A 24,649-nucleotide genomic window follows, 5' to 3' on the forward strand; every position below is an offset into this window, starting at 1 on the left:
GCTGGGTGAAAACCTGCTAGCTCAGGGAGACAGAGATTCTTACACACCAAGGGGAGATATTACAGGAGCTTGGATGACTCCACTGGGAAAAACAACAGTAACTATGCTACAGCCCAGATCTCAGACTCCAGGCACCCAATGGACAATGTTAGGGCATGGTAAAGGTTTCAGGGAATATTTATAGTTACAGAAGAAAGAGACTTATTAATCAAGGCAAGTTTTAAACACACTGCTAGAACACACTGTTGGAGGTTACAGCAAAGAGAAGTCTCTACTCTTCTCTGATGACATGCTTAGCATTTTTACTATTGGAAGTTAGAGGTTCCTGTTGACAATCCAAAATCATTAACTTAATATTCTCCACTATGGAGTCATTAAAGTTGGATAAGACCTGAATTCTTAGCAAAGACTTTACCACACTTCACACACTTATGGAGTTTGTAGTCAGAATGAATCATTTGATGTGTTTTAAGGGTTGAAAAAAATAAACATTTGAAGACATTTGTAGGATTTCTCTCCCCTATGAACTATACCATGTGTTGAGTAAGGACATAAAGATTAACAAAGTCTATGCCACATTCCCCACACTTTTAAGAATTGCCTTCAGAATGAATTTTGGTCTTTTTTTTATGTCGTCTAAGGGTTGCAGAAGAGGAAAAACATCTGTCACAGTCTTCACATTTGAAGAGTTTCTGCCCAGTATGAACTTTCTTGTGTTTCCTAAGGGATGAGAGATAATGAAAGGCTTTGTGACATTCTTCACACTTGTAGGGTTTCTCTCCAGTATGAATTGTTTGATGTTCCCGAAAACTCCTAGAATAGGAAAACCGTTTGCCACATTCTACACATGTATAAGGATTGTCTTCAGAATGGATTGTCTGATGTCCTCTAAGGGATAAAGATGAATAAAAACATCTGCCACACTCTTCACACTTGTAGGGATTGTCTTCAGAGTGAATTGCTTGATGGCGCCGAAGGGATGAAGATAAATAAAAACATTTGCCACATTTTTCACACTTGTATGATTTCTCCCCAGTATGAATTATCTGATGTTCTTGAAGGTTTGTAAAACAAGACAACGTTTTACCACACTCTGCACACTTGTAGGGATTGTCTTCAGAATGGATTGGTTGATGTCGTATAAGGGATGAAGATGAGCAAAAACACTTGCCACACTCTTTACACTTGTATGGTTTCTCTCCAGTATGGACTGTCTGATGCTCTTGAAGGTGTGCAAAGGAGGAGAACCTTTTGCCACACTCTACACACTTGCAGGGATTGTCTTCAGAATGGATTATTTGATGTCGTTTAAGCGATGAAGGTGAGGAAAAACACTTGCCACACTCTTCACACTTGTAGGCTTTCTCTGCAAGATGAGCTGCCGTGTCCTCAATGAGGAAAGCAGACTTAGTACATTCTTTTCCACTCAGTTTACACTTGTAAAGTTTCTCTCCAGTATGAACTGCCTTATGGTTCTCAAGGCCAGAGTGATAACGAAAGGCTTTGTGACATTCTTCACACCTGTATGGTCTCTCTGCACTATGAATTGTATGATGTTCCTGAAGCTTTGCAGATTGGGAAAACCTCTTGCCACACTCCTCACACTTGTATGGATTGTCTTTGGAGTGAACTGCTTGATGTTGTTTAAGGTACAAAAGTGAGGAAAAAGATTTGCCACATTCTTCGCACTTGTATTGTTTCTCTGCTGTATGAATTCGCTGATGTACCTGAAGGAATGATGGTTCATAAAAAGCTCTGCCACATTCTTCACACTTGTAGGGTTTCTCTCCAGAATGAATTCTTTGATGTTGCTTCAGCATTGAAGGATAGTAAAATGATTTGCCACATTCTTCACACTTGTAAGTTTTTTCATCAGTATGATTTTTCTGGTGTATAAAAAGTGATGAGCGAGTATTGAAGGCCTTATGACATTCTTTACACTTATAGGGTTTTTCTCCACTATGAAGTCTCTGGTGTATGGAAAGTGTTTTATGAGAACTAAGGGCCTTACCACATTCTTTACACTTGTAGGGTTTCTCCTTTGTATGAATTCTCTGGTGTGGAATATGCAGTGAGTTACAATCAGTGGCCTTGTTGTAAATGTTATAATCATTGGTTGTTGTTCCTGTTGAGGAAAAGTTGAGATATGAACAAAACTAGGAAATATTGTTCATACTTACAATGCTTATCTTTTTAAAAGGAAATTTTTACTCATATATATTGTAGCATCAATGAGAAAGTACAGTACTATTGTTGTTTATTTGTTTATTTTCTTTGGGGGCCAAAACCCAGCTTCCAAATCAATCACACACAGAGGCTTACTCTGACTTGTAAATGTCTAGCCTTAGCTTGGCTTGTTTCTTGCCAGTTTTTCTCAACCTAGATTATCCTATCTCACTTTTACTCTGTGGCTGGCTTGGTGACTGGGTGGCTGGCCCCTATGCTCCACTTCCTTCTCTCACTCCTAGATCTCTCCTTCTATTAATTCCTTTTGCCTGCCAGCCCTACCTATTTTTTCTCCCGTCTTGCCATTGGATGTTCAGCTCTTTATTAGACCATCAAGTATTTCAGATAGGCACAATAACACAGCTTCACGAGTTAAACAAATGCAACATAAACAAAAGTAACACACTTTAAAATAATATTCCACAACATAGTATATTTCAAAACCTATAGGCACTAAGCATAAATGCTAAATTATTGTAGGTAGCAATGATCTCTACTTCTACTAGACAAAGGGCACAACAGGATAGAATATAGAAATAATGGCATATTATTCAAAGTTTAATAACTAAGTAAGTTGTAAGGGCATTTTACTAAGAGAAATAAGCCCATTAAACAACAGATGTTATATGGCCAGACACCCATGAAATTATAAAGTAACCAAGCCTGGAAAGAGAAAGTTAATTGTGATTTTGTGAATTTGAGCCATCAACTAAATACAAGATTTTTATCCTCCACATAGAGTTTTACTTTGGAAGGTACAAAACGTATGCTGCACAAGAAGTAGATGGTCCACAAAAAGATTAAGTTTATCGCTCAAAAATTCAGGACAGTATTTTGTTTTATTTGGATGACAAGAACATATATACCTGAAACATATCAAGTCATGATAAAAAAACAAAAAACAAAAAAAAACTTCAGGTTCACCTGTGCATTACACAAATTTTGCCGTGACAACATATTTGTCAGTGAATAGATGGCTGATTTCCTTTTTTGTTTGTTTTTGCTTTTTCAAGACAAGCTTTCTCTATGTAGACCTTGCTGTCTTAGAACTAAATATCTAGACCAGGCTGGCCTCAAACTCAGAAATCCATCTACCTCTGTCTCTCAAGTGCTGGGATTAATGGAGTAGGCCACCATGCCTAGGCAATAAAATTATGTATTTCTAAGATTTCTTTACTTACAAGAGTAAACTGCTATTGAGCACTAAATAGAGAGACAGGGAACAAGACATGAAAACAGGAAACCTGTGGTTACCTGTGAAGTAACAATTCACAGAGCAGAGCTTGTAGACATTCTGATATCTTACACTGTCTTTATGTACTTTACCAATGTGTTGCATCAATCCACCAAAATATATAGGGCATGTATAACAAATGATTATAGGTTATACACACCTCTGAAATAATACCAAAGAATATCAAATTGCAAAGTAAAGAAAAACATTTTGAAACCACAAAATTTTGAAAGCTTAGTGGTAAGCTATGAAATCCATACTCCTAGTTATGGACAGTTTTAATCTTTGAATACATATCCACAAAAGGCATGCATTTTAAACCCTTATTACCAAGTGTGTGATAAAGAAAATATTTAGAAGACACCTTCATCAAAGACAAAAACTCTGATGGAGTCACTTTCCTCAACATGAGTGTAAGTGACATGAAATAACTCATGTGTAAGGTTAGTTTCTTACAATGGTTTCACACCTAGGTATTTAGAAATGTGTGCAATTTTTTCAGATATGTAGAAAATAGTACAGAGTCTGTTATTTAACTGTCCAAAGTAACTCTATTTTACCTGCGTTTTACCCAACTGGTCGCCCAACTAAACAATCCTGCTGAGAAAATGTTCTCACACAGCCTCACTGGCAGGTTTAGAAGATCCACTGTTTTACAACAAGAAACAAATTGTTTGAATCAATGAAGGTAAAAGTTTTGGATTGTAGGCCCCTGATCTGGCTGTGGTATGATGTAATTGTGGGTTTGGCTTTATAAACACAATTAAACTAGGATTAGAGAGTGCTGGAATGACCTATGTATTTCCTGACATAAACCCAACATTGTCCTTCTGGTCTTCCAGCAGGGCAGGTGTGGGTATTTTTGTCTGGTCCAGATTCTAGTAATAAACCTGACAAAGACTCCTTTCCCGGGTCACCTTCTAAGAGTAAAGATGTTGACTGAAGAAGTAATGGATAAAACTCAGTTAAATCCACCCCTTCTGTCATTTCTGTGGATGCTGAAGGAGTGACTGTACAGTCCACTCCATCTGTGCTTTCTCTGCTCTTGTTCTGGGCCTTACACTTTGTCACCTTTCCTGACCCTCCTTGTGGAACAGAGTCAGCCACTCTCTGAGCTCACTGTGGATTCAAGGCTACTGGAAGCTGTGAGGTTCCTCTGTCCTCCTGCCTGTCCTCCATGGGCAGTGCCAACATCCTTTCTGAGGCTGTATTAGTGGGTCTGGAAACTCCATGTCTATTCCTCTTCAACCTGCTCATCCCTGGCACTGAGCTCCCCCTTATGGTATTCTTTATTGTAACAAGCTACTTAATGTAGAAGGTCTGCAAGACTGACTTAGATTTTATACAGTACACTATAAAGGGATCAGGAGACTGAAGTTCCCAGTTTCTCCATGGAACATATTTATGTTTAAATTTTGTTTTGGTATAAAAGGTTTTCAGTTCAACAGTCATAATTTTAGAGTGTGAAATTTTTAACAGATAAATTACTTTTATTTATCAAGTCTTACTGATGAGAGTCATTATTTTGTTGTAAGCTGTTACAACAAAGGTAATTTAAGGCATAATAGTTAATGAGTCACCTAATGAATGGTGAAAAATGCTTAGTGTGCCCAAAGGTGTGTTTATATTCATGCTAAATACAAATATAATTCATTTACAGACACAATATTAGAGGGAGAGAAAATTTTCTACCTTCCATTATCCAGTCCTCTGTACATGTCATCAAAGTTAAGCCTAAAGCAGGTAACTGAAACAAATTTAAGTTCAACTTCTTTTTTCCTTACTATGGAATAATATTAAAATCAGATATACTTAAAGTAACTGGTTATTGGGCCAGGAGTGGTAACTCATACCTTTAATCCCAGCACTCAGGAGCAGAGGCAGAAAGATCATTTTGAGTTCAGTGCCATCCTGGTCTAAAAAGCCATCTCAAGGAAAGCCAAGGCTATAGACAAACCCTGTCTTTAAAAAAAACACCATAGAAAACTGGTTATTGAAATTGAACGCTTAAGTAAAAAGAATTAAATCTATACTACATTTGTACAGCAGGACACAACAAGATAGATTAGCATACTTACTCTCACATGGGACACAGACCTGCTGAATTAATGGCATTCTAGTTTCAACACAGGATAAGGATGCATAGGGAATAGGACTTGTCAGTGTCTGCTACTCCTTTCTCCCTCTGGCCTGCGAACCAGACCAGGAAATCCTATTCCTTATCTGTAGAGAAGATGAATCACTTCTCATGTTCCACAAGATGGATTCTATCACTCTGAGGAGGATCTTAGATTCTGCACCACAATGGAAATACTCATTGCAATTTCTTAGCACTCCATGTCTCCTGAACTGATAGTTGAGGATACCAAGGGGATCCTTATACTTATGCTTGACACCCAACTGGTATGCGAACTACATGCCAGTACAAATGGCCATGCCCTGACCCTTGGCTTTGAATTTCCTCCTCTTAACAAAGCTAACCCCAGAGCTGAGATGTCCATGTCTGATTGTGTAAGGAGTCCTCAGCAAAGTGGTAGATAATATATGACAGAGTCTCTGCCACAGGGCCAGTCAGCACAGCAGGCTGAACTATGGCACTCATTTAAACTAAGCTGCTTGTGCCATGTGTGGACCCACCGCATCAGGTAAAGAAAGCAATATGGCCTGAGGAGGAGAGATGTGAAAGTTCACCCAAAGCAGTCATTCTGAGTTACCTTCCAGAGACATCTGGGACCAGCTCCTCTACTGTGGAACAATCTTTTTGTACAATGGGAATATGTATTACTCTCACTGTTAATAAAAAGCTGATTGGCTGATGGGTAGGCAGAATTTTTTAGGCAGAGAGAATGCTGGGAAGAAGAGTGAAGAGAGAGGAGTTGCCAGTAGATGTAGAGAGAAACAAGATGAATGTATCCTGTAGAAAGAAGATACCATCACGTGGCAGAGGGTAGATACAAATATGGGTTTATTTAAAATGTGGGAGCCAGCTAATGATGAGCCTAAGCTATTTGCTGAGCATTTATAATTAATATTAAGTCTCCACTTTGGTTATTTTGGAGCAGCTGCTGGGACAGGGAAACTCTGCCTACAAATGGCATTTCAACTTGGTGCACCCACAATCACTTAAGAACTGAGAAAGCTTAAAAAAGATACTGAACACACAAAAGTGGGGCCAAATGCAGCTTCCTAGTCTTGTGTCCCTCATGTGGGAAGAGATGAGTCTCCTGGCAACTGTCTACAGACTTGAGCCACCTGAGCTCTGAAAGCACACTGTGTGGCTCATGCAGACAGAAAAGGTTACACATGTTTAGGAAAGACAGATCCAGACGAGGGGGAAAAAAATCTCTAAACGAGTTACAATGTGTTTAAAAATGTACAAAGGTTTGGGAAAAAAAAGTGAAAGGGTATAGACAGTCACAAATACATTCATATATATATATAAAACTATGTTTAAAGTAATAAAGTAAAAGCCCTTGGAAAGAGAGTAAAGTAATATAAAAGAAAAAGCCACATAAAGATGGGAAATACACAGAGTGTCTAGATTCTGTATGTTGTGTTGTTTTTTGATTTTCTGATTGCTAATGAAGGAACAACAGCTGCTAAGACACATTGGACTATGAAAACTGCTGGATTAAACCAACCTATACATTTTAAAAATGCCTTGACTTTAAAAAAAAAAAAACAGGAAATTTCCTGGCTACAAACATAAAGAAATAAACATAGACAAACTACAAAACATGTGACATATATTTTACATGCTCAAACATAAAACAAAAAATCATCTTTGCCCGACTTGTGTATACCACATACTCCATACTTGTATTAATACAGATATGTAGGTTACATTTAAAAGTTTATGTACTTTCAGAAGGGGACCAGACAGCAATAAAAATGGATGGCCCACATAATCCAACATCTCAGAGCACCTCTGTTGCAATTTCTTCAGAATTGTGTATCCAAAACAGTTTCAAGGCTGTTGGCTGAGATGATCCAGCCTCATAGACTACACTAGCCAAGACCTACCAATTATCTTGATTTACTCAAGGTTTCCACAAAGATACCAGCACCCAGAGAGAACAGGAAGTAATCCAAAGAACGACACTCACATTCCCAAAATATGGTTTATGGATGTTTATTATCATTTAAGGGGGATTAGTTACAAATCTTTATTGATCTTAGTAAAATAAAGAAAAAAGCCTAAACAAAAGAGTTAAATTCAAAGATCTCTTTCTAAAGGAAAAAGGGTGACATGATATAGAAATGATGAGTTAAAAGGGTAGATTATTGAATCTACTTTAAGCCAAAAGATGATAATTAATCTAAAGTTTACATTGGTATGGATTTTGGTTTATTGATACAAATTAAAAGTTAATTTTTTTGTACTGTGTGTATGTTTCTACTCTTGTTTGGCATATTGTGTTTCTGCAGTGTGGTGATACATTGTGTACACTAATAAAATTTGCCTTAAGATCAAAGAATAGAACAAGCCACTAGATTAAACATAGAGGCCAGGCAGTGGTGGCACACATCTTTAACCCCAGCACTTGAGATCACACACCTTTGCTACCAGTATTTGGGAAGCACACATGTCACATTAATCATAGCACTGGGAAGGAAGTGATGGCTGGATGGAGAAAGGTATATAAGGCATGAGGAGACAGGAACTAGACGCTTTTTGGATGAAGCCCTTTGGCTGAGAGCCTTTCAGCTGAGGACTCAGAGGCATTTAACAGAGTTTTCATGGAGTTGGGGAGGTGAGTCGTGGCAGTGGCTTGTTCCTTGGTCTCTCTGATTCTGAGTCTTTTATTAATAAGACCATTTTAGAATTTCAAGCAACAATGCAGCTCATTTAAAAATGTAATGTAGCCGGGCAGTGGTGGCACACACATTTAATCCCAGCACTTAGGAGGCAGAGGCAGGCAGATCTCTGTGAGGTCGAGGCCAGCCTGGGCTACAGATTGAGTTCCAGGAAAGGCACAAAGCTACACAGAGAAACCCTGTCTCGAAAAACCAAAAAGAAAAAAAAAATGTAATGTATAATTAAAAATAAAGGTTGGTAGTCATTTATAATAATTAAACTAATAGTCATGCTAGGTATGTTTTAAAAGTCATAAACAGTTTTATTTAGATAGATAGATGGTCTTCAAAAACTTCACAGACCTATAGAATATGGCATTTAAAATGTTTTAATAACATAAAGCTTTTCTTGACAGCGAGACATGTCTGCTCCTGGCAGCACCAATTTACTTCAAAGATGATGGGCATTGAAGAAACTCCATATGGAGTTTACTTTCTTTTCTTTTTCTTTTTGGTTTTTCGAGACAGGATTCTCTGTGTAGTTTTGGTGCCTGCCCTGGATCTCGCTCTGCTGACCAGGCTGGCCTCAAACTCACAGAGATCTGCCTGGCTCTGCCTCCTGAGGGCTGGGATTAAAGGCATGCATCACCACTGCCTGGTGGTTTTACTTTCTTTATGGCAAAAGCTAGCCATTTGGACAAAGGAACTGCCATTGCCTCAGTGACGACAGTATGCTGTCCAACCTGGACCAGCAAGATGCAAAAGAAAGTGACTGCCAAACTTTGCCAAGACAAAGTAGGACAGTCCTTCAAAATTCCCTGCTTCTCAAAATTGTCTGTTAGATAATCTAGGCCTGTAGGCCAAGGATGGATGCCCCAATATTATAATAAAATTTTCCGTGACTGTCCAGGCAGCCAGATGTCCCTGTCATTAGGTAACATTTCACCTTTCTGAGGTCTTTGATTAAGTTAAAGAATAAATAGAGTTAAAGATTTCCTTAGTTATAATAAAAGGTAAATTAGATATAAAACTTTTTTCAATTCACAAAGATGGAATAGATAATAAAATATTATCTCTAAATTTGTCAAATACAAATGAACTGGATATGTAATTCTTACTTGAGAACTGTTTTGTTATACATAGCTTTACTATGTTAAACTTAAAATCTTCCTTTTTTTTTTTTTTTTTCTTGAGACAGGGTTTCTCTGTGTAATAGCCCTGGCTGTCCTGGAACTCCCTCTGTAGACCAGGCTGGCCTCAAACTCACCAAGATACTCCTCCTTCTGCTTCCCAAGTGCTGAGATTAAAGACATGCCACCACTACCTGGCAAAACCATCCTTCTTAATAAGACAAAAAGGAGAAAAATGGTATGGAATAATCCTTCTGTAAAGCATGAAGATGTGTTGCTCTCATTGTTTAAAAAAAAAAGCTGACTGGCCGATGGCTAGGTAGAATTTTCAGGGCAGAAAGAATGTTGGGTACAAAAAGGACAGAGTCAGAGGAGTCACCAGGATACAGAAGAGAAAGAGAAAAACATTCCAAACAAAGAAAATGTACTGCCATGTGGCAGAATGTAAATAAGACATATGGACTGATTTAAAATGTAAGAGCTAGTTAGTAATAAGCTTGAGCTATTAGTTGAGCATTTATAATTAATATTAAGTCTCTGAGTGGTTGTTTGGGAGTAGCTGGTGGGACAGAGCTGACTGTGGTCTCGACAAAACCTCCACCCACACTCCTCAGCCCTGCTCCCATTACAAATCTGATGCCAGTGAAATTACACACTTGGAGGAAGACTGAAATCAACAGGAGATCTTGAGAAGAAGGGACCACAAGATCTCTTCCTACCACTGGACTACTGGTAATATTAGCTATAATGCTTCCTATAGGGATAGCCACAGTGTCTACACTGACAAGATCTGAAACAAAACAATTTACTAGCTCTGACATATCTGGGATCATCAGGGTTATACACAAAAGTGTATAAATTCTCTAACAAGCTGTGTTTGGAAATATATGCCAATAGCAGTTAGAACTAATATATGATAAATATATTAACTTGAAAAAACAAAACCTACAAAACCACAGATCCTTATAGCAAGTGAAAGGTCTAAATAGACTAACTGGAATGAAAGAGAGGCACACAATCACTGTACCCATAACTGGTTTGTAGAGCATCTCTGAGTCAACAGTGTAAGGCCCTGTAGCTCATTCTGTCCTCCCCTTCCTAGGTCTGATTGTGAGTCCTGCTGAACCAACTGGTGGTAAAAGTGCTGAAAAAACCAAAACAGCCTCTGTTTAATCAGTGTACCTAATGGCCCAACACAACCCCTTCTACAATAAGTTAATGCTTTGACTCTTCCCTAAGATCAGTGGGGAATGGGGCTATCCAAATGAATCCAGGTTGTCTGAGTTTTATCCAACTGCTCCCCAGCCCCAAATTGTTCTAATCAACAGGACTGTTGAGCCTTCTGTCCCTGCCTGGCTCTCAGTGATGGAATTGTGGGTTTGGCTTAATAAACCCAATCATGCTCACTTTAGTGTAGAGAGCTTTCTGTTATGAGTTTTCACAAAATATCTGCAAATAAATGACAGTCTGACCAGCACTGAGTTCTCTTTCCCTGAGTCTTAAACTACAAGAGAGACTTTTCAACAAAAAGAAAAATCCTAGAGGATGCTGTAAATGGAAGCACAGTTCACTGTTGGAGAAATACAAAGCTCAAGAGACTTAAACCATCATAAACTTCTGAGAGATGAGTTTTGACAATAAAGAGATGAAGGAGAGACCTAAAGAATAATTCCCACAGTGTCATGTTTCAAGGCACATGGGAAAGCCTGTCTTTCTGTTGAATATTTGGACCTCAACTCCTCGCCCAAAGCCCTCATTCCTACACACCTGAATGAACGTTGGTTGCTGCTTGTCTCTTCACATCTGAAGATTCTTGTCTTTGCTCCAGAAATGTCACCAGGTGTGGCTTAGACACAGCAAGTCCTGTTGGTACAAAAAAGGAACAAGATTGTTTATATGTTCTTTTACTTTCAATTCTTTTGGAATTGACATGTTCCTTCCAGTACGTGCTTACAGGGAAAGAGATGATGAGATAAATGATTGCAGACAGTCAGTTCCTTAAATGTTTTCTGACAGGATCACTACACTACATAAAGGAATTTACAATATCCAGATGCTGAGTTTCATTTAAAGGAAAACCATTAAAACTGAATTGTGAAACACTGTAATTAACAAGTGTACTTCATGTCTCACGCCACTGAATTTCTAACAGTCCCACTAGAGTGAAGGAAATGTACCTTCAACACAGAAAGGCTAAACACAAAAATAAAAACAGTGAAATGATCCTTTTTTTCATAATTTATTTTTATTTTTCGTATGCATTGTTGTTTTGCCTGCATGTATGTCTGTGTGAGGATGAAGCATTAATTTAATCTTTTTCAATAAAAAACTGGGAGTCAGACATTGGGGTAAGAACCTGAAAGATCAGAGAAGCAGGGGAGCAGCCACCAGTGACTTCCTACCTCTTCTATTCCTCCATCCAAAAGAGCTGAGATCCTGTCTCAGCCCCATCTTACCACTTCCTGTCCCTCTCTCTACAGTCCTCCAAACCTCTATGGTCAGCTAGGTGTTACCTCCACCCTCTGACTCCAAGCAAGCTGTGTCAGAAAACAAGCAAAATATCATACAACATTATAGAGTGTCAGATCTTGGGATTACAGAGAGTTGTGAGCTGCCATATAGGTACTGGGAATTAAACCCAGTCCTCTAGAAGATCCGTCATTGCTCTTAACAACTGAGCCATCTCACCTGCCCAGAAATGATTTTTAATACAGCAATCTCCCTAATTTTTCTGAAAATAAAGGGTATGAGAATTGCTGTTGAAATGCTCCCATGAGATACCATACAAAGTGAAGAAGCTACATGTTGATGGTGAAATAAGAATTCACTATGGATGAGATCCTCACCAAGGAAATCAAGGTTGCTGTAGTTCTCCAACATCACATCCCTGTACAAATTCCACTGAGCAGGCTCCAGGCATTCCCTCTCTTCTGCAGAGAACTCAATGGCTACATCACAGAAGGACAGCATTTCCTGAAATAAAGATCAATGAATGATACCACATTTTAATGTAATTAAAACCATTAATAATATAAACACCTAGATGATTTGGCCTGAAGAGTTCTCCCGTCATCTTGACACTAGTTAGGGTCATTTGAGAAGAGAAAAGCATAATTGAGAAAATGCCTCCCTAGGACTGCCCTGTAGCCAAGCTTAGGGTATATTTTCTTAGTGATTGATATGAGATAACACAGGCCATTAGGGGTGGTACTTGTCCTGGGCAGGCAGTTCTATACAGTATAGGAAAGCAGGCAGGACAAGTCAGTAAGCAGTGTTCTTCTGTGGCCTCTGCTCCAGTTCTTGACTCAAGTTCCTGCGCTGACTTCTCTCAGTGAAGGACTGTTACCTCAAGTTGTAGTCTAAAATAAACCCTTTTTTTCTCCAAGCTGTCTTTCATCATGGTCCTGATCACAGCAATAGAAACCCTAAAACAGGCATCATGTGCCTGTGGACACAAATCTAGATTTTTCCCAGGATGAAAGAAGCTAGAAATGTTTCTTACATAGGTGAGTAATATTTCTCAGTCAAGTTTCAAGTGATCACATGATCTCACACTGGAACCATCTTCAAGGAAAGTCAAGGTGAAGGATTCAATAAGCTCAGTTGGACACAATCCAATTAAGACAGATAAAATGTAAAATGAACACATCCACAGAACATGCAGTTAGTGCCATATGCTACTATACACCACACATACACACATTTCTCACAAGAGAAAGTCATGGTGGGGAAGAAGGAATTTCTCAATAGTTAATATGCACAGTCATGAATGTGAAGTGAAATGAAAATACAGAGTCTGATGCAGCAGCTCAGGGCGTTATCTGGGTTTCAGGATTTCTACAGAGTTCACTAATGGTACAAATGATGGTGACAAGGGACATGAGAAGGAGCAGGCAGGGGCAGAACTCACAGACTAAATGTCATTTAAGTATCTGATCATGTGAGAAAATAGGCAAGTACAGGACTAACAACACAGTTGAGAATTTAACATAGAATACACATCACTTGATCTTTTTGCCACTTTCCCTTTCTATATTTCTCTGACAGGTATTAACTAATATGTTTGTGATATTCCTAGAGCATGTTTTGCACACATAAAACCTGTGTATCAATGTGCTGAAGCTGAGAAATATAATTGCTGATGCTATTTCCTTATATCAAAATTTGCTAATTTTAGAATTTATAGTTTTCATATTTTACTGAGTAAAGTCCCAGAATGACCTAAGAGAATTATTTTTCCTTCTTATCAATACAGGAAATATCAGTGTTTTATGTAATAATGAGGTATTCCATAATAACTTCATGGTTAAGCTTTGGATCCTCTTCCTAGTTATGGTATGGTCACCTCCTCAAACACTATCTTCCAGGCTTCTGAAATGTACCCTACATAATGCTTACAGACACCCAGCACTCGGGACAACAGTACTGGGGGCTTCTCCCTCCTATCACACTGTCCCAGAGCATTCACTGTTCAGGAAGTGTAGCTGGCATTTTTCTTTAGGACACAAACCAGCTCCCAAATGATGACACAGAGACTTCTTATTAATTAGGAAAGCTTGGCCTTTAGCTTATGCTTGTCCCACTCGCTCTTATAACTTCATTTTCCCTGTTTCTATTCATCAGTTTTGCCTTGTTGCTTTTACTTTTCTTTCATTCTGTATGTCCTGCTTTCCTGCTTCCTTCCTGTCTGGCCGGCCCTTGGCCTCTCCCTCTGTCTTTGTCTCCCAGGTTCCTCCTCTTGCTTTCTTTGCACTGAATTCCCAACTGTACCTCTGGGCTAGTTATTGGATGTTGCTAGAGTTTTCCTGCCTTGCCCACAGTCAGGACAAATCTTTGTCACCCCCAAGTCCCACAGCCACTCAGACCCAACCAAGTAAACACAGAGACTTATATTGCTTACAAACTGTATGGCCATGGCAGGCTTCTTGCTAACTGTTCTTATAGCTTAAATTAATCCATTTCCATAAATCTATACCTTGCCACATGGCTCATGGCTTACCGGCATCTTCACATGCTGCTTGTCATGGCAGTGGCTAGCAGTGACTCCTTCCGCCTTCCTGTTCATTCTTTTCTCCTCTGTTAGTCCCGCCTATACTTCCAGCCTAGCCACTGGCCAATCAGTGTTTTATTTATTGACCAATCAGAGTAATTTGACATATAGACCATCCCACAACAATTGGACATTTAGCTTTTTATTAGATAAATCAGGTGCCTTAGGCAGGCAAGGTAAACAAATGCAACACATCTTTACACAGTTAAACTAATATACCACAACATAAACAAATACAACACATCTTTACATAGTTAAATTAATATACAACAACATAAACAAATGCAAATTATCTTTACATAGTTAAACTAATTTTCCACAACAAGGAAGTCCCCAAGTGTTGGCTTCCTGAGGTCATGGTCAATGGAAAATACCATTATATCTCCAACTTCTGTTAGCTTTGATTCTTTATGTTTAACATATCTCTGTCTTACATAAGTTTCAATTCATTACATTTAACATATTGAGGAGATCATGTGTTATTTACCTTTACTGCCTAAAATAACTTACAGTTTCCACCAACATTTTCACAATTGGCAAGAGTGACATATAATTCAGAGAATTAAAATATAAGTATGTCATTTCCCCCTCTATCACCTCACTGCAACTTCTCTCATGTCCAATAGTCCGTCTCAAATACATAGTGTATACTTCTGTAATTATTATTGTTACAACCCCCACACACACAAACACAGCAATAAATATATATATATGTAAATATATATATAAAACTATATAAACATGAATGGCTGATTCTGTTCAGTGTTCCCTTGTGTACATTTTGAGGACTGACCACTTGTTAGTGCATGAACAGTGAGTGCTCTCATCCTGGAAACACTAATTCTCCCTCTCTCAGCAGTTCTCAGGTGCCTACACTTCGATGCTGACCCAGCAGACTGCCCCCTGCAGGGGATCTTGTACCACTGTCATTGATCAGTCCTTGTTCAGGCAGCCATGTTCCTGGGGTATCATGGGTGCGGCTTCCCTTCACTTTCTAGAAGGTACAACCTCACATCAGACTTCCTGGACATCTGGCTCTCATAATCAATATGACCTCTGTGCAGAGATTTTCCCTGAGCCTCATGTGCAGGAATTGTGGTGCAGAGTATCTTTTGGGTCAGGGCATCACAAGACAATAGTTCTGTGCACTTTGTAAGTTTTAGTTTTCTGGAATGTTCTCTGTGCTTCAGAAAGAAGCACCTTTGAGGAGCAGAGACAGCTACACTACAGTGTAGGTCCAAGGAGAAGTACTTGGAGTGCAGTTAGGGATTATGATGGTTTAGTGGCATTAGTGTGTTCTCCTCTATGATTTAAGACCTAACAAGTCACCAGAGGCAGCTCCAAGCATTATGTAGGTTCTCATGTCCACTCTAAGTCCCTTTGATAGCTGTTGCTAATGCCAAGATGTGAGAGGCACTGTGGCACCTTTAGAGATATCATGCCACACTGGTCATTGTTATGGTTCACAGGCGTAACAGCTAAGCAGGATTATTTATTACTTCTCTCCCTTGGACTGTCCAAAGCACCTTCCAGCACAAGCAAACTCACCTTTAGGCTGAAGACATTCAGGTCAGATCCAGCTCCAATCCCCTGGCTCTTGTGTCTCAAGGGCACTATATTTTCACAGTTGGGAGGAGAGAGTACCTTGTCATCACAAGACTTTAGGGACAACTGAAATATATCCTCCATAAAGAATGACTACATAGAAATTTTTTTTAAAAGAAAGTGCAGAGTTGAGCAGCAATGAGGAGGCCAGCAGATATTCAAGAAACAGCCAGAATGAAGCAATTTGGTGAATAGAACACCCAGCACTTTTTCAAGGGAAAAGAAATTGAATTATTTTGGAAGCTTCTTTGTAGCTAGTATAGAAGTAAGTAAAAGAAAATCAGATCCCACTCTGTTTAAACTAGGGCACTGGTTCTCAACATGGGGGTCATGACCCCTTTGACAAACCTTCATCTCCAAAGTATTTACATTACAATAAATAGCCTTAGCAAAATTACAGTTATGAAGCAGCAAGGAAAATAATTTTATGGTTTGGGGTCACCACAATATGAGGAACTATATTAAAGGGTCACAGCATTAGGAAAGGTGGGGCTGCAGAACTAGGGGGTCACCAAGAATAGGGAAAATTACGAGAGTGGAGTAGGGCCAGAGCCCAGGGAACATTAACCTCTGAGAGAACTTAAACAGGTCCAAAGCAGACTCAACTGTAAGGACCACTCCCCACATTGCCCAGCACAGCATAGCACCATTCTACATGGAGAAGCGTCTGCTGTCCGGGGCCAATCTCCTGTGTAACACTGTGCATGAAGGGCATTGTGCTTGTAAACAAGATATGATTTAGGAGGGATTTTACCCAAACAGCAAGCATTTCAGAGGAATTTCTGACTGGCAAAATTCATTTCTATAATGAAGAAATTCTAATGCATAGCTTAAGAGGGGCACATTGCCATCCATTTTAAAATTGTTACACATTCTTACTATAACTGTGAGGTGGAAATCTGTACTCCAACTGAATGGTGGCCTGTCCTAGAGGATTGCCTAGAACAACAGAATGGACATAGTAGATGTAATAAGAACTCTTGCATCTCCTGTCAGTATCCCTCAGAGATATCTTTTCAGAGAGTCAGACTAAACTGAAGACTAGCAGGACATTGGTGGGAAGTCAAAATGATGGGCAAAGAAGGACTGGATTTCTGGCCAGGAACTAAAACATAGTGACCCTCCACTGAAAATCGCCCATTTACCAATTACATAACACAGTGCTTTCAATACACAGCACACACATCATGAAGCAGAAACTCCTGGATCTTTGTCCCAGGGCTTTACTCACACAACTGTGCCATGAAATAATCACTAATTTTTGCTTAAAGCCATCAAGCTTTACAATTTTATGACTGAAAAAGTGGATTAAAGCATGAACAAATATGGGAGACAAAGAATAGTATCTGCTTTGGAAAAATGAATTATATAATTATAATTTTAGTTTAAAAATAAGTATCACATCCTTTGCTCTGTATATTAGATGCCTAGTTGTATTTGTGGATTTTAATAGTCAATATACTGTTTCTGAGTCTTCTTAAAGCAACAGTATGTAGAGTACATCCAATAAGGATTTGGGACATACACTCTCATAGATCTGAGTTAATTTCATATAGGTATTGCAAAGAAGAGAACAAAGGAATGCAGATTTTGAAAGAGTTGGCCTTGCAACCACACACATCTTTCAATTCAAAGTGTTGCTGCATGTGATAATGACTATGGAGGACACTATGACATGCACCAATATAACCAAAAATGACAATGCAATGAAAATCTGTGCTGCTCAGGTTTATTCCTTGAACATGTTTAGCCCTGTTCAAATCTTTTGCAATGTCTCTCCATGGCCTCTGACATAGTCATGTAGATCGATCAACAGGAACTGAATGTCCTCACCCAGCACACCTCCCCTCCAGAGTTTTCCAGATATGACATGTCTAACACAGCAAGGCTCATGCATGAGTTGTAAACACAAGGAACTCCCTCCCTCACACTGACATTAGAACACAATGAAAGAAGCCTGGGAGGAAAGAGACAGGACTGCTCAACAAGGGGAACTGGACTGGACCTGTGAAGAGCAGGAACCAGCATTAGCACTTGGCTTTACTGGTTGGATATGGCAGTGCCCATGTGAAGGACAGGGAGGAAGTGGTTTTGTTCTGGCTCACTGTAAGAAGCATCTGCACACAGTGGAACCTCTGGAGTAAGGACAGGGGAAGGCATCCCAGCTGCAGCTGCAGAAAAAGACCCAGGAATGTAACCACAGCAGCCACATCAGTCAAGAACTGCAGAATGGAAATGAAGAAATAATGGAGTCTCAGATTAGATATGAAAGGAGCAAACTGGAAGAAATCAGTGAAACCAGAAGAAATCAGCATCAGGTCATGACAGTGACAAACAGAGATTAATATCCAAAAAGAATGAACAATCACTACACACAGGAATATTTAAGCAAGGCATTGAGAATTCTTCCTCACAGAGTGAATGCAAACCAGTATCTAATCACCAAAATTTAAAGTCTTCAACAAAAATGTTAGGGACAAAGTTTAAATTACATGTGGAATGAGTTAATAGAAGGTAAGCAACCTAGTTATTAAATCAATAAAGTGCTGATTGCATGGATTTGTCATGACACTCAATGTAAGAAACATGAAATGAACCATAGAAAGTATTTATCCCATCATTTAAGTGCTGTGGGATGTATGGCAAATGTGTTGCTGATTAATCAATAAAACACTGATTGGCTGTTGGCTAGGCAGGAAGTATAGGCGGGGCAAGGAGGAGAATAAAGCTGGGAAGTGGAAGGCTGAGTCAGAGAGACACTGCCAGCCGCCACCATGACAAGCTGCATGTGAAGATCCTGGTAAGCCACGAGCCATGTGGCAAGGGATAGGTTTATGGAAATGAATTAATTTAAACTGTAAGAACAGTTAGCAAGAAGCCTGCCACGGCCATACAGTTTGTAACCAATATAAGTCTCTGTGTTTACTTGGTCGGGTCTGAGTGGCTGTGGGACTGGCAGGTGAGAGAGATTTGCCCTGACTGTGGGCCAGGCAGGAAAACTCTAGCTACATTTAAGTATGTTTAAATGTTTTCTGACACAGACTCTGGCTCTGAATTTGCTATGAAGCAGAGGAGGACCAGAGGTCCTGCCTCCCCTTCACAAATGCAGGGATGACAAGGATGTGCAATAGAGTAGATTGGAGTTTCTTTTCTATCACAGGTCTGTTTACTTTAAATCATATGAATACACACAGTCTGTGAGTTCTTCCTCACCCCGCTGACCTGACACAAAAGCCTGGCACTGGAACCCAAGGCCATGACAGTTTTTACCTGTTCCTGGGACCCTGTTTATGGACTAGCTCAAGGCCAGATCAAGACCTGTTGACACAATCATTGTTGGTCAAGCAGACATCCTGCCGTTTTTATAGATAGTTTACCCTACATTATGGATGGAAGATCTTTCAAAAGTTAAGAAAACCCAGCCCTCCAGGTGAGGCCTGGAGTCAGCTTCTCCAGTTCCCCTTCTTCCTACAGACGGTCCTCTGTGTGTGGGGGTGTATGTGTGTTCTTTCTCCCCTTTTCTCTAGCAGCTGATTCTGTCTGCTGTGCTCTAGAATTTCCTAAGTGAGACCTATTGCACCTTGGATTTTTCCTCTCTTATTTCTTTAACTGGCAGCGAAAATGAACACAATCAAGACCTCAAGACCGTTACACTAGGCCGGCTACAGAGTTCAGGAAGGACCAGACCCCGTTTGCTCTACAGATTCTGAGAAATCCAACAGCGTTCATGTGAGAACGGCGCAGCTAGAGAAGCATGCTTCCCCCACCAAAGCTGCTCACTGAGCTCCCAGCTCCACCTCAGGAGCAGGCAGTCAGCTGACCATCATTAGTTTGCAATCCTGGACTTTGCACTATCATCTACTCCGCGCTACCAGGCAGCTCTCCTGTCCCAGAAGCCCAAGGCAGACTCTGGGTGCACGCAGCGTTCTAAAGCAAGCATCACTCAGGAAACAGTCCCTATCGCCCTCTCCCCAGCCCTGACCTGCAACCTCACGTGACCCAGCCAGTTCAGCACAGCACCTCCAAGGCAGCTTCTTCTGCCCTCCCACCCAGCCCAGGTCCGCTCCCTCCAAGACGGAGCCCCCCCCCCCCCCCGCGCCCCCTCCTCCTCCCGGACTCCGCACAGTGCCTCAAGCTGCGCTGCACCCTGGACCAACCTCCATGTCAGAGATGCAACAGGAATGTACAGCAGGGTAGGACTCTCTTCTAACTTTAAGGAAGACTCACGTGTCTTGACCAAAAGCGAAGTGCGGATTTCCTGGATGGCCCCCCCGTGATGTCACAGCTCCCAAGACTACATTTCCCAGAAGTCTGCGGGAAGAAAATTCCGGGAACTCATTAGGTGATTTCTTCAGTTCCTAGATTTGTGCCTGTTAGTGTTCTGGAGAAGTCCCACAAAAGACCACCGTCCACGAATGCAATTAGCAAAAAGGTCATTTATGCCAGCATGCTTGGGCCTTCCATTCCACACAAAGGCAAAATGATTACCCTTGGAGGAGCTCGCTGGCTCCTTTTAAGCACAGCTGAAGGGAGGTTCTTAGGACAGTTAGGTCATTTTATCTACAATTGGCTTAAGCAAGTGGCAATCATATTAGTCTGCTCTAATTGGCCAGGGCTAGTTAGGGACTTGTCAGGGCTACAGTTTTCCATTTTGGGGCAAGCCTGGACAAATCCCAGGCTTTGTCCTTATTTGGTTATCTGCTGACTGTGGCTCAGGCCTGGCCTAAAACTGCTTGTACTAGGCCTCCTTGTCTTTGCTGTGGGGGGCAGGGGTGGGGAGCGTGGGGATAGGGGTTGGAGATTGATAGTCCTTTGTTTGGGCTCTTTCAGAAACTGAAATTGAGGCCTGATCTCTTACAGAAGACTGAACTGCCTGTTAGGGTGTCTGCTTATTATTCTCATTCCCCCCTTGAGTAGTGCATCATCTCAAATCGTGGAGATGTTTCTCTTTGGTTCATGGGCTTGTATTGTTGTTTGAACCCATTAATTGGACTGTAGAGATCTATTCCTTAATAAACCTGATTAAAGCATTAATTGTACATGGTTCCTAGGTTAGAGTTAACAGTAAGATGATTAAGGGTTCAACTAAGGCTGACAAGGTGACCAGTAAAATAGAGGTTCATACCCTTCTTCATTTTGTTGTCTTTCCAATTGTCAATCATGTAGCTTCTTCCTAAGCAGGGCTATTGAGTTCCTGATAACCCAGAATGGTTAATATAAAAGCAGTATTGTTCTCCTAAGTCCTTGCATAGGCTCCTTCTATTTAGGAGAACTATTTCAGTTAAAGAGGAGGGTGGTTTCTCTATGTGTGCAACAGATTTTTATCTAGGACAATGACATTTGCATCTATTGCCATTTTCAAGGCCCTGTAGTTCTGCTCTTGTAATACCAAGGCTGAAGTTCCAGTACCTATGGCCCCAATTAAGCCAACTCCTAGGAGAGTGGATACAAAGGTTGTGAGGACTTTTCGTTTTTACTGTCCTGGTGATGTTTCTAATTGCTAAAAAAAAAAATTATCATCAGGGTAGTAGACTATTCTGGGGACTAATTGGACCAGGATGGAAGAGACTTTTGTTCTGATCTAAAAACCTGAACATTAACATAGGGAGTCAAGCCAGAGACATATGCCCATCAGGCATCATCTGGTGGGATTAGGAAGCTGGCTCCCATTGGATTCTCAGTGAGATTACGGAGGTGGGGAATAGCCATGCAGAGGCTGTTTCAGAGACCATTTCCTATTACCAACTGCAGAGAGAGCCTTCCCTTATTCATTTGTTGCCATCTGCAAGTTTGTATGTCAGGGGTTTGGTTCAGGGGCTGATATTGGGATTCTAGCATCATCAGTTAGTGGTATCCAGACAAGAATTATCATTTAGTCAAGGCATCAATGACATAAGAGCCAGTAACAATTAGCAGAAGCAGAAGGGATAAAGCCCTGTGATGGCTGACAGAGGTCCTTATCTAGAAGGAACCTGAAAATGATAGTGGGGACCAGTTATTATTCTATCTCGGGTTTCCTATGACAAAAAATTCCTTTTTGATCTAACATTCCAAGGTGGGGGACGGGGGAGAAGGGGTGATATATTCACTTCTGTAAGTACTTCCTGCTGACATTAGGACATTGTTGTCAGGGCCTTGGAAAGCAAGTATGTTAGTCAAAGTCAAGGAGGGAATTTAGAAGCATCTGGTTCATTGACCAGTTGAAGAGACAGCATTTATATTGGCTGCATTGGTCCCTGTCAGCTTTCAGCAAGTTCAGGGCTCACAGTCATTTGGAGCAAGTTGTCATGAGCAGTTATGTTTGGATGTGTCTGTCAGCCAAGTGGAAACCTGTAGAGACAGAAACAAGCTGGGAACAGAAGTTAAAATTTATGAACTTATTTGGAACATTTAGACCCATAGTCTCAGTAATTGAGGAAGGGGAGGAGTCCCAAGAACAGAAGAGAGTGAGATGACATCCTCATGAATAGACACATAGGGAAACTTAGGCTATATTTATCTGGAATCCTTTTGAGCTGTGAGATATAGATCCAAGTTTTATGACTTTGTCAATTTTCTGAAGTTTATATGAATATACATTTCATGAAAAGGCATAAAATTTCAGATATATTAGTATTATCAATCTGGACTGAAATCCATATTGTAGAAAAAGCAGATAACAGGTATCTGTAAAACAACAGTAGACTCACATCCTTGAGTCCTAGCCACAGCTATAGATTTGGGCTTAAAAGCATGGACATTGTATATTATATTCTGTCCAGAAGGCCAGGTATAGATTAAACTGAAATGTTTTTAGCCCAATGAAAAGCATCTATGTCTATATTTAGAAGACAACCAGAAGAAATCTAAAATATTGAGCTTGTGACACAAGTCAGCAGTTGTTGCTCTATTAGCTTGTCAGAATTCTATTAACGTCAAATTTTGAACTTTTGAAATCTTAATATAACAATATCATAAAAGGGCAAAGAAATCGGAAGCATTTTTCATATTTTAAATCATTTTTAGACCTTGAAAATTTACATAGCTTTTAACCTTTTTAAAATTTAATCATTTATCAAAGATATAAGTAGTTATTATTGAGAACAGTCATTTTAAGTTATGTCTGAAACCTGTTTATCCCTTAATATGAAGCCTGTAAGGCAATCCTGTTTGCCTTCTCTTATCAAGAGACCTACTAGCTTTAATTAATCAATGAACTAATAAGGTGGCTGCAGCCTTGTGGAAGAATCTGGTTGTCCGGTGCTGCTAAACTGACAAAGTTATAGCTAGCCTAGTCATCAATACCATCAGAGATCTCAGAAGAATACATTCTAAGTGCAGACCAAACAGCTTCCAAATCTATTTAAAAAAAAAAAAAATGACAGAGATTACCCACTACCCAGACCACCATTCCAGTCTCCTGTGATCTTCGTGGCATTGGAAACAGAGGTATCAGGAGAGTCTTTGGTTGCCAAGGCCATAAGGTAAGAGCTTTCCCTGTGGAGGAGGAACCTGGGAAAGACTGGCTTTATTTTGTTAGTGTCTAAGTTGTCCACAATCTGTGTTGGGTCCTGGCAACAGGTGTTGTGTTGGGACATCTTGCCCAGTGATCAGTGTTATCAACAATCCAGGTGATGTCATTGTGTTGTTTCATGTCTTCTTTGGCAACCTTGGGAGCGATTGCTAGAAGCTGGGGTTTTCCATCTGTCATAGTAAGTTTTTATCAAATAATTTAAATGCCATATTCATCAGATCTTTGATGGGTTTGAGGACCATTTTTTATTAAATATATCTAAGCTGAACAAACCTAGGCCTAATCTAGAAAATACATCTAAGTTTGGTAAGAACAACCAGGCTATTGCTTTATCCTGAGGATATATTAGTCAAATGGACCTGTCAGGTTTTGTTGTGTTATTCTTATTTTATATGCATTTTCCCTATTATAGATATTATAGGAGCAGTTAGATTGCAGTTTTCATTTAACCAAAAGAAACCTAAAATATTGAGCTTGTGACTCAGTCAGCAGTCTTTGCTCTGTTAGCTTGTCAGAATTCTACTAACGTCAAATTCTGAACTTTTGAAATCTTAATATAACAATATCATAAAAGGACACCTACCATGAAATGGAGTTTCTTTAGCCATCACAACATCCCCTTTAGGTTACACTGAGGCATTGAGTAAAGAATTTGCCCTCTGGAGAACAGTGGGAGGCAGTGCTCATTTCAAAGAAAAAAACTCCCATAATGTAAAAAGGTCACTTTCACTAAACAGCCAGGGCTTGGGGCCACATCAGAGCTCAAAAGTCTTTAGAGGTCTGGGGATCCCATGGGATCATTGTGAGAAGTGCACCTCTGAGATCCAGGGTAGCTTTAAGTGCCGTGTAGTTTGGAGCTTTCCAAATGCTCAGAGCAGTCCTGCATAGTGTTTGCTGAAGGAAAACTTCACATTCATAGTGTGCTTCCCCCGGGTCCTGTTAGAAGACCTTCTGGGAAACTACTGTGGCTCTGTTTGAAATTACTCAAATTCTGATGCTTCTGAGACAACAGACTGGGTGTGTATGAACAGTGTGGCTATGGTGTTGTAAGCATCAATACCAGTAGGTGAAGTTGCTACATATTGACTCATTTT

At 40.0% G+C, this 24,649-nt stretch overlaps 2 protein-coding genes across 2 annotated transcripts; both read right to left on the bottom strand.

Moving 5' to 3' along the window:
- Positions 1-429: 429 nt before the first annotated feature.
- Positions 430-9,984, bottom strand: LOC131921936 (zinc finger protein 99-like). The gene is made up of 2 exons (XM_059276687.1): positions 9,525-9,984; positions 430-2,125 (listed from the first exon to the last, which is right to left on the bottom strand). Exons 1-2 carry the CDS (start codon positions 9,592-9,594, stop codon positions 591-593), a joined length of 1,605 nt encoding a protein of 534 aa, XP_059132670.1. The 5' UTR covers positions 9,595-9,984; the 3' UTR covers positions 430-590.
- A 1,162-nt stretch (positions 9,985-11,146) lies between these two features.
- LOC131921941 (zinc finger protein 58-like) lies at positions 11,147-20,626 on the bottom strand. The gene is made up of 3 exons (XM_059276695.1): positions 20,200-20,626; positions 12,234-12,360; positions 11,147-11,250 (listed from the first exon to the last, which is right to left on the bottom strand). The coding sequence occupies exons 1-3, from the start codon at positions 20,203-20,205 to the stop codon at positions 11,147-11,149; spliced, it is 237 nt and encodes a 78-aa protein (XP_059132678.1). The 5' UTR covers positions 20,206-20,626.
- Between the last annotated feature and the right edge of the window lie 4,023 nt (positions 20,627-24,649).

This window comes from Peromyscus eremicus, chromosome 11 (genome assembly GCF_949786415.1).
Source record: "Peromyscus eremicus chromosome 11, PerEre_H2_v1, whole genome shotgun sequence".
Lineage (NCBI taxonomy): Eukaryota > Metazoa > Chordata > Mammalia > Rodentia > Cricetidae > Peromyscus > Peromyscus eremicus.

Bases quoted from the DNA above. Each gene is read 5' to 3' on its own strand.
- LOC131921941 (XM_059276695.1), bottom strand. The intron at 11,251-12,233 runs GTGAGGATCTCA...TTGTACCAACAG, and splicing joins CAGCAACCTTGATTTCCTTG to GACTTGCTGTGTCTAAGCCA.
- LOC131921936 (XM_059276687.1), bottom strand. From the start codon at position 9,594: ATGGTTTTGCCAGGTAGTGGTGGCATGTCTTTAATCTCAGCACTTGGG. The intron at 2,126-9,524 runs GTGAGTTTGAGG...TTTCCTCAACAG, and splicing joins GCAGAAGGAGGAGTATCTTG to GAACAACAACCAATGATTAT.